General features: G+C 34.0%; 2 protein-coding genes across 5 annotated transcripts in view; both read right to left on the bottom strand.

The window, feature by feature from the left end:
* Positions 1 to 4,089, bottom strand: part of LOC144972501 (putative chitinase 10) — a 49,215-nt gene extending 45,126 nt beyond the window's left edge. For both annotated transcript variants that reach the window (XM_078913776.1, XM_078913779.1), the window contains exon 1: positions 3,972 to 4,089. The gene's annotated coding sequence lies outside the window, so the exon portion shown is untranslated. The remainder of the gene's footprint in view (positions 1 to 3,971) is intronic.
* A 3,073-nt stretch (positions 4,090 to 7,162) lies between these two features.
* Positions 7,163 to 15,000, bottom strand: part of LOC144972500 (uncharacterized) — a 22,312-nt gene continuing 14,474 nt past the window's right edge. For 2 of the 3 annotated variants that reach the window (XM_078913775.1, XM_078913773.1), the window contains exon 2: positions 7,163 to 8,665. In XM_078913775.1, the coding sequence (XP_078769901.1) occupies positions 7,642 to 8,619 (978 nt within the window). In that variant the 5' untranslated portion in view covers positions 8,620 to 8,665 and the 3' untranslated portion in view covers positions 7,163 to 7,641. Of the gene's footprint in view, positions 8,666 to 13,982; positions 14,135 to 15,000 lie in introns of those variants that run through there. The other variant, XM_078913774.1, reaches the window with a different exon arrangement.

Raw genomic sequence — 15,000 nt, 5'->3', positions numbered from 1 at the left:
TTTAACTTTACAAAATATGTCTAATTTAGATTGATAAAGACATTTAACTTTACAAATATTTCTGTGCTTTACTACGTAGAAAAAAAGACAAATGGAAAGAGAAAACAATATTGGGTGCATCCTTTAATGACCCAAAGATTGCTCAAGGGTCAAATCGGTAGACTATGGTGATTTCTGATCTTATCCTAAATGTTTTACTTGGAATCACCTCATTTTACCAATGTGCAAATTAGTACCAGTTCGCTGATGAAAGTAATCTTTGACAGACTAGCGTCCTTTCAAGAGGATAATAGAGCATGGCTCGGCGGTAAGGTCTTTGCTTCGTAACCGAAAGGTACCAGGTTCGATCACTGCGCTGTATGGCCTTGAGCAAGTCACCTCTTCCTAGCTTAATTTGCGGCGCTGCACTGCGACTGACGCCTGGGTTATTCTAGTCTTCCCTTGGAATAGGCCCTCGAGAAATATTCCCCTATGGGATGAATAAAGGGAATTTTAGTTTTTAAAAATTTAAACAATCTGTCTGCTCAACGCTACAGAAACATGGATAAGTTCAAGGTCTATAAGCGTAGGAGGCAGGATGGCCGAGTGGTTAGCGCGTTGTACTCTGGACTTAGTGGTTCTGTGTTCGATTCCGACCGAAGCCAATTTGTACTTTCCTAGCACAAGAAAATTTACTCCAATCACTCACTCCATTCAAGTGTAAAAGGGTGCCTGTCAAGCTGGGATAGTAATCTGCGATAGTCTATTGTCCTGTGCAAAGGTTTTCAAACAAATACGTTAATTGTCTGCTTCACGCTATTGAAATCGGGATAACTCCTGCACCATTGGCTACAAGGCTCTAAAGGACTTAATAATTTGTCTTACAGTGAGCCCAAGCGGCTCAAAAGGACTTACATAAGGACAAAATCTTTTCATTGAGAATTCCCGAAATAACTAACGATAAAGATAATTGATCCCACAAGTTATCGAATAGATGTTCGACCGGTTTTAGACACGTTACTGCTGTGTCACAAAAAGTGTCATTTCTTAAATTACATTTATAAACATACGTTATTAAATTGGCGAAAATGTTTATGTTGCTATGCATTCTGTACGTGGTTTCATCACACAGAATTATTTTATGAATTGTTCTTGCTTTATTAAATTCAGAATTAAAATAAATAAATAAATAAATAAATAAATAAATAACAATGTGAAATTAAATGTAAGCTTCATTTTAATATACGAAAACAGATAAAATGGACGTTTCGGGTTTCCCCTTTATCAACAAAACAGGATGAATGAAACACTACAGACGATGAGATAATGTATTAGTGGCGTTGTTAAGATGCATAAACAAAAATGTTGATGGGCAGGAAATTGTATGCTACTTTATGAGAAAGCACGAATTAAAATAGAGCAATAGAAATTTATAAAAGGTGCGCAATTAATTAAGTCAAAAGAGGGGAGGCGGGGAGGAACTGTGTAATTGTAATGCAGTATAGAAAGTGAAATAAAATAAAGTGTGGACTATTGTTGGAAAATAAATACAATGGAAATAAATACAAAATATAAGGGATGCAGGTATTAGTATAATCATCAGTGGCAGTAACAGCAGCAGAAGCAGCAGTAGAAATTTTAGAAGTAGTAGTAGTAGTAGTAGTAGTAGTAGTAGTAGTAGTAGTAGTAGTAGTAGTAGTAGTAGTAGTCGTCGTTGTCGTCGTCGTCGTAGAAATAGTAGTAGTGGTGGTGGTAGTAGTAGTAGTAGTAGTAGTAGTAGTAGTAGTAGTAGTAGTAGTAGCAGTCGTAGTAGTCGTAGTAGTAGTAGTAGTAGTAGTAGTAGTAGTAGTAGTAGTAGTAGTAGTAGTAGTAGTAGTAGTAGTACTAGTAGTAGTAGAAGTAGTCGTCGTCGTCGTCGTCGTAGTAGTAGTAGTAGTAGAAGTCGTAGTAGTAGTAGTAGTAGTAGTAATGTTGAACATAAGGATGCAGAAAATGAAGACAGGTATTGCAACTTTGACACGGCGCAGCCAAGTCTGGGACTTATTTGTCCTAGTGCGGAAGGCTGCTATATTTTTCTACTATCACTTAATGATATGAACACGGGACTGGGACAGTCCTGTCTCGTTGGTTTTGTAGCATTTCACAAAGACTCGGGACACGCTAGGACTATTTTTCCCGTCCCAATAGGTGCGTAGGTTTCTCTTTGTTATACATGTTACAGATTCGGGACAGGACTGTCCCAGGACAGTCCTGTCATAGTGCGGTACACCCCTTAAAAGTTTCAGACTGTTTGACAAGTTTGGAATTATCTTAAATAATCGATGCTTGAAGTGTATGTTTTTGGCCAAGACGATTTTTTAAATGGGTTCGTTCAGTTGTAGTTGTATTGATCATGATAGATATAGAATACAGAGCCATGCGATCAAACAAAAGCTAACAATTATCGCTGCATATTTTCCCAGCGGTACGAGTCATGAAATTAGCTGTCATTCCATTCTCCACCCCTTAAACAAATAACATATTTAGAAATATCAAGAGCATTTTGGCTTTTTTGATGCTTCGCCTTTGTAAGCTTATTCATCATCATCATCATCATCATCATCATCATCATCATGATCATCATCGTCATCATCGTCGTCGTCGTCGTCGTCGTTATTGTTATCATATTGATGCTGTGCGTTTAGGTCTATTCCACCAGCCATATGAACAATACCAATGCACAAAATAATATGTTATTTTCAAAGTTTACTGTCTGCTAGAGGGCATTTAGTCGAACCAATAATTCAATGGTCCAAAAATCATTATCATGATTGTATTCTAAAGCAGGTAAACAGATTATTTTCATCCCAAAAAATAGTTGAGAAACATAGATACATTTTTAAGTTGATTATACGAGTTGGTAGTTCAAGTCTGTGGCCCAATCAATACCGTTGAATATTAGAATTGATGCAATCATACGGTTAGGGAGGGGAGACTAGAACTCGTTTAAAAGATCATTCGCATTGCTTTACTCTAACAAAATCATTTTTTTAAAAAAGTGTGAACAGTAAACAGTAAACAGTAATATGCCAATAGATTAAAATGACCACCAACTTGATAGTAACTCTTACACCCAAGACTGAATGTTGAATTGAATCACGTCTTAGACTAGTTTATTTGAGTTAGAGTCTTCCAAAATGGTATGACAATTGTTTTTATTCTATAAAATTAATCAAATTTACGCATGGATTCCAAAGAGGTGATTGGTCCTCGGTGAATTTTCTGTGAAAGACAAAACCGTTAAAGAATACTCATAGTTGTGTGTGTGTTGGTTATTGTTTGGGCGGGCAGAACATGTAAGCATTTTACTTAACCGAAATGGCGGTACTGACATCAAACCATCTAATTTTCTCTGCTGACATCTGCAGCAAATTATGTATTCCCCTAATTTAAAAGAAAACAAGTTGTTTTTTCTTAACAATCGATGTATTCAGAAATATTGGTTTGTCAAACTTGAAATTTTATATTTAGGTCATAGTTCATATGGCTCTTGGTGTAATTCTCTAAACGTATTTTTCGTTCAATGTGCTTGTATTTTGTTTGTCCGGTTTTTTGGGGTTTTTTTGGGATTGTTCTTTTTTTGTTGTTGTTGTTGTTGGATACATGGTTTTGTGAATCTATCACTAAACCCACCATAATTTGACAAAGGCATTTTTTTCATTATAGCCAGATAATCTGTACCATAAATATTGATGAATTAAGTTGTCAATATTATTAAACTTGGAACTTCGCCTAATTAGTGCATGAACAATTCTCTCTTGAAATAGAAAAATAAAAGCCAACTGAACTTACAAATTAGTCATCAAGCTATTTCATAAAATAAAAGATATGTTCGATTACAATTTTAAAAAATCCATTTTCCAATTGGCTGATCGTGATTTAACTGATCATGTGATACAATACCGAAACCAAGGATTGCGGTTTTCTGTTGAAAGCGTTAGTTTGTAAATTACCTTTCTCCAGGTTACACAATTGATTCTCAACGACCAATTAGCCTTCCATATGAAGTAAAGTCAAGGGTGGCAGAATCCGATGTATCCTGTGCAAGAATGGACTGGTTGTTTTCCAGATGTATGATAGATTAGGAATCAAATCGTTATATTATCAACAATCTCGCGATTCAGGACCGTATTCATAGCATTATGAAATGAGATGAACCCAACATGTGCAGACACGACCTCCAACGTTTTCATTTCACTCAGAATATAATTTAAAACGTCATTAAAAAACATGACGCCCTTGGTGAAAAACAAAAATATCTATGACAATAACAAGCAAACAAATAAAAGCAAATAAACAAAAAACATTGAAGTTCCATCAGGACTTCGACCGGTAAATTGTATTTATTTTCTTCTGGTCACCTGTGTAAATTAAACATTTATTTTTAGCTATTATACCCCAGTGAATGTAACCTTTATATGTTTTACATAAACTTGCCCTGAATGGATTGGAATTTATTTTCTATTTGACCTACAAGCGCGGACAAGGGTGGGATACACTGAAATGCGTGGAACATGATACAAATCATAAGATTTCTCCATACGAAATTTATAGGCATTTATATTGTTTACTAAACTACAATTGAAGTTTAAAAGATATACTTCAGAGACACAATTTAAGTCTTCGATTAGCTGCGAAAATGTTGCTATGAATACGTCCACTTTAAATAGAATTGGAGCAGAGGAAGTCGTAGATCGACCAGTTAGAGACAAATAACAGGGAGATGTTACATAAATCTTTGATAAGGAATTGTATCCATTTAAAATTAAATTTATTCATCATTTAGCTTGTTGACATGCTACAAACCATGTGGCCTCGATGGACAGATCTGTGTACTCTGAAAAATACCCCAAACACGTATTTATAAGTTTGGCCAGATAACTCGAAGCTAAGATCTTGACGGAAGTCCCAGGTTTGATAGTATTTCACAAGATTTTAATCAAACAATCGATATTTGAAGGACGAGTTGTTTTTTTGCCAAAATGTTAAATAAGTGTTTTATCAGAGTTTGACAGGGATATACAAAGCGTCTTATTTGCCTTGACCTCTTGAGGTCCTGACTTTGTAAATACCAGCAATATAAAAGCGTTTATCATGTCGACTTATACTTATACGTATAGGAATTAATGCCATTCAACAAGTTATCTTGTTTTCTTTGAAACGTACGGAAGAGAGATTGTAATAAAATAGAAAATAAATGACAAACCAACTACCGATCAAATAAGATTCCTCATTGTATATCAATCTTTCTTCTATTTCCTTCTTTCTGTCTTCTTCTTCTCCTTCTTCCTCTTTCCTCGTCGTCTTCTTCTTCTTCCTCCTCCTCTACTTCAACTACTATTACAACCACAACTACTACTACTACTACTACTACTACTACTACTACTACTACTACTACTACTACTACTACTACTACTACTACTACTACTGCGACTACTACTACTACTACTACTTTTTATGCTGCTATCACCACTATTACAACTGCCGCTGCTTCGACTATTATTACTACTTTTACTTCTATTTCAACTCTTACTAATAATACTACTACTGCAACTACAACAACAACAACAACAACTACTACTACTACTACTACTACTACTACTACTACTACTACTACTACTACTACTACAACCACTACTACTGCTATTACTACTACTACTACTACTACTACTACTACTACTACTACTACTACTACTACTACTACTATTAATACTACCAGTACTACAACAACTACGACTAACTACCTCTTCGTCGTCTTATTCTTCAGTCAAATGAATAATATGTAGTTTATTCTCCTTTTTACTGTTCCATTTCTTCAGCCACAGAGACGAACATTACTTTAGACATTCGTTTCAACATACTATCTGTAGTTAATTCTGCATATATTTCGTAATGTTGTGTGATGTTTTGCCAGCCACAACTGGTGAGCATATCATTGAACAACTACTTCATATACTTACTATTACTTTTATTATATTACTCACAACCTTTAGCCAGATACTCTCATTTTTATGTTGCAGCAATCGTAATCAAATCTACCTAGTACACTTGAAGCTGATTTTATCCAGGTAAAAGAATAATTGAATGTCACTCTTCGTTTAGGACTCTAGTTTATTGTGAAGTACTTTCCTCCATAGCCTCTCCTCCTCCACCACCACCGACTAATTCTCCTCCTTCTTTTTCCTTTTCTTCTTTCTCTACCTCTCTTTATCATTAATTCCCTTCTTCTACTTCATCTTCTTCATACAAATCTACTAAGCCAATTTGAGTTTATCTGTCAGTGTGCATATCGAAAGAAATAGATCAATTGTGTATTTTCCCCCTTATAGTTTGAAGTGCGTATTAGAGGGTCTCAATATATTTCAAAAGATTGAAAGATTGAAAATATAGCTGAATTCATAAACACGAAATATTTATTGGGAAACAAAACCTCACTTTAGTTACCCTATAGAGCTAGACGACCAATCTATGAATGTACTTTGGTAAAACTCGTTGAACTTAATTCTGATGTTCGAAAGCATTTGTGCTAAATCTGCCATGACAGCCTTGCAGTAAATGCAATAGTTTATGTACCATAAACGGTAAAATAACATCTTTAGATTTTGACCAGAAATCTTTTACCTCATATATCTATCGATTGATTTATATAACTCAAATTTGTAAAAAAAATTATAGGCCCGAGATTTCTTAAAAGTCTCGGGTTTATTCATTTTTAAAAAGATGGGGGTCATTGGCATCGCTCGATTTATGAAATAAAAGTTTTAAGTGTTTTGAATAGACATTTAGTTCCACAAGTTTTATCAAAATAATATACAAGTATTCACCAGTGATTGGTTAGCATGCTCTGTTAGGTACCTAATAGTGGCGATCATCTTTTTGACAAGATGGGAAGCATGTGGAGTAAACGTCTTCAAGCCAAAATCTAAAATGGCATTTTGTCAATATACGGCTCGAATGTACTGATAAGCAGTTTCATTGTCCAAGATGCTGTTTCTAGAATATTATATTGACGTGGCGTGTCCGATAGAGCTTGTGTCTTATCAGTGATGTTGACCTCGTCCGTGACCTTTATGTGTTACCGGAACTTGAAATGTTTTGCAAATGGCAAAGAAACAATTCTTATAAACTAAAAATCTGAAACTGATTTTATGTTTCTGTTACGTTTATTTTATCTGCCACCACCACCATCATCCTTAGGACCATTTCATCATCATATTCAGATATCGAAGGACTGTCGTCTATAATTCTCAAGTTCCAGAATTAATGTAACCATCAACTGCAAATCAATGATCAATCAAGCAAAGTCGTAAGATTCGACGTTCATTATCATCATCATCATCATCATCATCATCATCATCATCATCATCATCATCATCATCATCATCATCATCATCATCATCATCATCATCATCATCTCCATCATCATTATCATTATTATCATCATCATCATCATCATCCTCATCATCACCACAATAGTCATCGACGACGCCATCATTATTATCATTATAACTATCATCCTCATCACCACCAGCAGCACCACTACCACAACCATCATCATCATCATCATCATCATCATCAATCATCATCGCCATCATCACCATCTCAACAACAAAAACGTCTGATTCAAAAATCAAAAGGCCACTGACAAAGAGGAATGTCGCATTTATCCCGATTGGCCTTGTACATCTGGTGACACCAGGGAGTCCCTTCGCGATCAGGGTCACGACAGAAATTGGACGCTTCATTGACATCTTCGAAGTCTTCAGGAAAATCTTCATCGTCCCACCCAGCAGAAGACCACGGTTTACAGGCTATCCCATTCGTCGTTTCATTCACGTTTCCATTATAGAGGGCTTTTCCGTCGCTGTCATGTCGGAAATAGTTGCTCGAGACGCAAGCTGCTTCCAGGTTGTAGCTGTAATCCCATTTCCCATTCTCATCACATGTCACATCCGACCAGTGTCTATCACTAGCTGGACAAATAGTTTTGACGGTGTAGCTGGTCACTCCATCGGTCACTTTTTCCTCGATGTCTAAAATGATAGCGGAGAGAGCACTCTCCTGGCACAACGACGCTCGACATTGGGAACTCAGACTCGGCCATTTTAGCGAGTAATGATCGTAAAGAACTCCAACTGACGTCATGGATGGGTTAGAACTGCTGCAATCGTACACCGCCGCTATTCTTCCGTCTTCTTCCTCGTGAGTCTCAAACAAATATTCCGCGCCTGGGATAGTGAGTCGGGATGAATCTTCCTCTGCATATCCGAAATAGATCCCAAACAAACCTACCCCATCTGGGATATCGCTTTTGACGAAGCGACTTTTGATAAATTTACATGTCCAAGTGCTGGTGGTTTGCTTTTCTGCGTGAAATGAATAGCAATCATTGCTGTTCCAACACAGTCTTGCGCATTCAATGGCTGTTGGGGTCTGGTGTACGTTATATGGCGATGCGCTGTACGGTATCCCTTTGCCTTGTTGAATGTAGTACATGGCTTGTTTATCCGCTGAGACCAAAGACAAGTAATGGAGATGCCACAGAGTTTGAAGAAATACGAATGCTTCGAGCAGATGAAGAAGATACATGGCCGAGAACATAAAACCGATAATCTTGAAGGCAATAGAGTGGAACGTCTTAAGCAGCCTGAAAATAATAATAAGAATTATTATTATTATTGTTATTATTATTATTATTATTATTATTATTATTATTATTATTATTATTATTATTATTATTATTATTATTATTATTATTATTATTATTATTATTATTATTATATTATTATTATTATTATTATTATATATTATTATTATTCATCATCATCATATTATTATTATTATTATTATTATTATTATTATTATTGTTATTATTGTTATTATTATTATTATTATTATTATTATTATTATTATTATTATTATTATTATTATTATTATTATTATTACAGATAGATAGACAGACAGATATATATATATATATATATATATATATATATATATATATATATATATATATATATATATATATATATATATATATATATATATATATATATATAAGGCGACGGCTCCTCATGGAAAACTTAATATATTTGTTGAGGGGGTGATCGCCATCCTTCACAACTTTCTCCATTTTACTTAGACAAAATCTCTTGAACAGTTCTTCCACATTTGAAATTGGGTGAGTATAACTCCTGGCTTTATCAATTATCCGATGATTTTTTTAAATGTCGCAAATACTGGCATTTCCACACCATGCTGTAATACAAAAAGTAATAACGGTCTCCAAAACGGATCTATAAAAAAGGCTGTATAACGTTAAATCTATTTTTTTAAAAGAGAACACGTCACCTTAATTCATTTTTGCTACATGGTGTTCGAATTTGTAACGGGCAACTGTGATTTAAATTAAATACTATTTTTTTAAATATACACACTCAGTTTCGTACTAAAGGCCTATCCAGAGGCGTGGCTACATTGGTTGTTTGGTGCCTGGCACCGCATCCATCTTTTAAATATGGATTACAGCATTTTTCAAAAATAAAACTGAGAAATGGTATATACCTACCACCTCTTACTTATTTGAGTACGTCTTTTCTTTAATTCCCCCCCCCCCCCCTTTCCTTTTATGTACAAATATAGCATGCTTTAAGTCATTTTCTTTTGATTCTGGCACCACCTTATACTGTAAGCATGCCACGCCACTGGGCCAATTTATCAAATTAATATATATAAAGTGTTGCTATTGGTTCTTGGTTGTATATTTTTACATTTTTGTTCATTTGCATACATATATGTATACATTGTCGCCATAGATTCTTCTGTTTATACATTTTTATGCATGCCACGTCTGTAAACAAATTTACATTTTTTGGATGAATAAAGTATATTGTTATTATTATTATTATTATTATTATTATTATTATTATTATTATTATTATTATTATTATTTGTAGTAGTAGTAGTAGTAGTAGTAGTAGTAGTAGTAGTAGTAGTAGTAGTAGTAGTAGTAGTAGTAGTAGTAGTTGTTGTTGTTGTTGTTGTAGTAATAATAATAATAATAATAATAATAATAATAATAATAATAATAATAATAATAGTAGTTGTAGTAGTAGAAGTAGTAGTAGTAGTAGTAGTAGTAGTAGTAGTAGTAGTAGTAGTAGTAGTAGTAGTAGTAGTAGTAGTGGTAGTAGTAGTAGTAGCAGTATAATTATTATTATTTTCTTCCTCTTCTTCTTCTTCTTCTTATTATTATTATTATTAATTATTATTATTATTATTATTATTATTATTATTATTATTATTATTATTATTATTATTATTATTATTATTATTATTATTAATTTTATCATTATTATTTTTTTAACGATTCTTTTATGGATTTTGATTTTTAATAAACGAAGGAGTGTTGTTCTTTTAATCTCAACAACCTACAGAGTGCCGCAGCAAAACCAACAACACCAATGATGAACTCACCGACCCACATCATGATGTAGACAAAACTGTGTTCATTGATTATATTAATAGAATAACGAAAGCCGATATCGAACAATAAAAAAAAATTCAAAAAGATAAAACGAGCAAAAACTCAGATATAATCACAACTTTAAATATAAATATTGCCTCCAGAAAAATGGAAGTTTGGCAACTCATTAAATCGCAAAAAATCTGATATCATACTCGCACAGAAACGTGGCTAAATAAAGATATAACGATTACTGAACTGTTCCCTACTGAGATTGGCTTTGAAGTCTACCATAAACACAGGAATGATGACTGTAATGATCTGCTTTTGGTTATAAAACGAGAATTAAACCCCCAAGAATTCAATATTTACACCAATGGGGGAGGCACATACCAAACATAACTTTAAAGGCAAATACAATATGGGTATTCATTAATCGCAAGCTTAAAGCCCGCGCAACAAATACACAAGTCCATTGTTATAGACCAATTACCTCCTACAAGATATAAAAAGTTTAGAAATGGTTCAAAGGAGAGCTGCAAGGACCATAAAAAATGACTTCTCATGATCAAATATTGCATCAAATATTGGACTTCTCATGATTTACCAGTGCATCAAATATTGGACTTCTCATGATTTACCAGTGCATCAAATATTGAACTTCTCATGATTAACCAGTGCATCAAATATTGGACTTCTCATGATTTACCAGTGCTTGAAATATTGGACTTCTCATGATTTACCAGTGCTTCAAATATTGGACTTCTCATTATTTACCAGTGCATCAAATATTGGACTTCTCAGCGACGTGGCATACTTACAGTATAAAGACGAAAATGACTTACACACGCTATATGTGTAAATATAAAAGAAAGAAAAAAAATTTAAGTAATTAATTACATATATGTAAAGTAAATTTGCGTGGTGATGTTTCTACCCCTGGAAATCTTTTCAATAGTTTGTTTATAGAAATCACGAACGAATATATTGATTGGAGTTTGGACACTGAGGGAAATGGCAAAAGGGACACATGCAGACATTGAATGTCAATCGAACAAAGGTTAATTTCAAAATTTACAAAGCGTAAAAATATTAACAGCCCCATTCCACTTCGGAAATCAAACATGACACCATACAAGATCTCTCTCTCTCTCTCTCTCTCTCTCTCTCTCTCTCTCTCTCTCTCTCTCTCTCTCTGTGTGTGTGTGTGTGTGTGTGTGTTGTGTGTGTGTGTGATGAAAGCGCGAGCGCACACGCACAAAGTCAACACACATATTCACGCGAAGATCATATAGCATCACTATCAAGAAAGGTATGCTAAATTCAGTCATCTTATATAATTTTGCAGCAATATAATATATAATAATAATAATAATAATAATAATAATAATAATAATAATAATAATAATAATAATAATAATAATAATACATATAATAATAATGACATATATATTAATATATATATAATTATTATTAATATATATATTAATAATAATATATAATAATAATAATAATAATAATAATAATAATAATAATAATAATAATAAATAATAATAATAATAATAATAATAATAATTAATAATAATAATAATAATAAATAATAATAGAAAATAAATGATAATAATAAATTACTATATTCAATAATCACGACAAAGAGAGAGAGAGAGTAACAAATGAACTTGTTAATAATCGTGATTTCGATAATAATAAAGAGGGTCTAAGTTCCCATACTATGACGTAAATGACCAACATTAGCTATTATTCCCCAGTCCACCAGAGTTGGAGCAAATATTGCTTGGCACCTGAGGCGGGTAATTTCTCGTATTTAAAGATGGTAAAAATTCGAGTCATATTCTAAGGTAGTCAATGTGGCAACACTGATAGTAATAGCCTTAAATGGATTCAAAACAAAATCCGCTCCAGTGGGGAAATCCAGTCACTCGCTCAGCCATGGTACACAGTCGCTGACAGTCATCAACGGGGTGTGTGAATCGGGATAGAAGCGTGGATAGAAGATGTTGTGACAGAAAGGGAGTATGTTTCGCACTGTTGACAAAAGGCGGTATATACCATTTCTCAATTTTATATATTTTAAAAAATGCTGTTATCCATTTTTAAAACATAGATGCGGTGCCAGGCACCATTTGAACCAATAGTGCCACGCCCCTGGGACTTCTCATGATTTATCAGCGCATCAAATATTGTCTCAACACTCGGCCTGACACCCTTCAAACACAAAGAACGAGAGATAAAGCAAAATGTTTCATAAAATTTTCCACCAAAATATTTCGATTGATTTACCAAAGAACATAACTCTGCTAACAAGAAAAACACGGAGCCAAAACAACAAAATAATTTCACCATACGCAAGAACTCATTCATACCTAAATTCATTCTTTCCGTCTGCAAAGAAACTTTGGAACAACTTCCTGGACGACATAGCAGAAATAAGCTCCAACAAGAATCGCACGAATGATTCAAATCTGCATCAGTGATAACTAAAATCCCTGTTTCTAATGTGCCCTGTTTATATTAGTATGTGTCTACGTTATTTTCGTCCACGAATGTGTGAGGGAGAGAATGAGGATGATAATGTAAACTGTGGATCGATCTTCAAACAATTAGGGCTACTATACAACAGAACGACGATGATGATGGAAAATACACGACTTTAACAAATTATATAGACGTATATTATAGTCTTTGATTTAAGACTTTGTTGCAAATTTGGACTCAACTCCATTTGTCGATACTATTTTGTTTTCCTGGTTCGGAAGACTGTGCCGTTTGGTCATTGACCTCTCTCTGAATCAATTTTTCGTAGGATGAATAAGAATGTGTATTTTTTATTAATGATATATGACACTCCACATGATATGGTTTAATTGTACAAACTCTCAGCTTCTAATAAACTCTGGTAAAATTGAATGAGGTATGACGATGATCGCAATAAAAAAAGTAATAAAGTTCTAGTCCAGGGTTGTGTCATTATAAAAGCCACACAACATGCATTATCATATTCAATGTGTTAACAGGATGTTGACATCAACGGCGAGTTCTATAATACTGTAATTGTAAAAGGAGAAAGCCTAACAGGAGACTTGAAATGTATGAAAAGTAAATTTGATTCCAAACATAATATATAAGTGTGCATTTCTATTTTATTTACTTTGATTACTATCTTATTCATTTGACTAAAGCCAACTAGAGTTTTGTTTATTGTTCTTCAATTGCCACAGGTTGTAATATGTATCCTTTACTGATGATGAGGTTGAATTTAAGTTTCAATTTAATCAAATATGAAATTAAAGATGCCGCTGTTTCGAATGTTCCTTTTATCAATAATAAGTTAGCTATAAATCATATTTATCATTTGTCACCGTTATTAAACCGGAGTTTAAATTCAAATTCATTATTTTTCGATATACAAGCAGCAATGTTTGTATTTTTCATATTATGTTATGTCATTGTCATTAAACTCTTTATTTCAATCACTTACGGGATGTTTGAATTATATATAATAATCAAGACTCCTTCCCGAAACGTTTCCTTGAACAAAATAACTGATTGGCACAACCCTTCTATATGAACTTTGAATCAGAAACGTAGCAAAACCATCGGAGCCCACAGAACTTTGATTTCATGAGAATCGGAAAGTGTCATCGACCACTCGTATTTATACGGAATCGAGCGGTTTTGACCCCGCTCACTCGTCGATGTTTGACAGATTTGGCACAAAAGCCTTCCTCGGTTAATTGGGTTTTCAATTTTCATCGAATCGAAAAGAATAAATTAACGGGCAAGGATGAGGAAAATGCAGTCCAAGCTCCTGGACTGGAGAGAGAGAGAGAGAGAGAGAGAGAGAGAGAGAGAGAGAGAGAGAGAGAGAGAGAGAGAGAGAAAGAGAAACAAACACACACATACACACAGTGAAGAGAGAAAAAGAAAGGTAGACAGATAGAGAAACACACACATACAGAGAGAGAGAGAGAGAGAGAGAGAGAGAGAGAGAGAGAGAGAGGGAGGAAGAGAGAGAGAAAGAGAGAGAGAGAGAGAGCGAGGGAGAAAGAGAGAGAGAAAGAGAGATAGAGAGAGAGGGAGAGAGAGAGAGAGAGTTTTTATTTTTTCTGAAAAAAGTTCTTATGTCCTTTTGATTTATGTTACATAGTTGTTTTGTTATGGGTGTTGTTGATGGATTGTGAATGTCTATAAATAAACTTGAATTTGTGATGGTATTTTCTAAACTAATCAGAACACCGAACATATAAAAATTAATGCGCACTGGTTGTATCTCAAGCACAAATATGTAGATCCTGACCTGATATAATAATTAAATAAATGAAAGTCCCTTAATTATTCTCATGGATTTTTTTTTTTTTGTTTGTTTGTTTTCAAGGGACACTCTTGAGAAGCGCCGCAAAGTGAACACGTGAGTTCAGGAAAAACAAGATGCCGAAATGGGGCTCTGAATTCATTTTGCCTTTTTCTTTTTAATCAAGCATTTTGAAAAAACATTA

The sequence above is a fragment of the Berghia stephanieae genome, chromosome 5, assembly GCF_034508935.2.
Source record: "Berghia stephanieae isolate SIO BIC M18660-M18661 chromosome 5, UCSD_Bste_1.3, whole genome shotgun sequence".
Classification (NCBI taxonomy): Eukaryota; Metazoa; Mollusca; class Gastropoda; order Nudibranchia; family Aeolidiidae; genus Berghia; species Berghia stephanieae.
The sequence above is the reverse complement of the archived record's forward strand: the minus strand, read 5'-3'. Positions and strand labels throughout refer to the sequence as shown.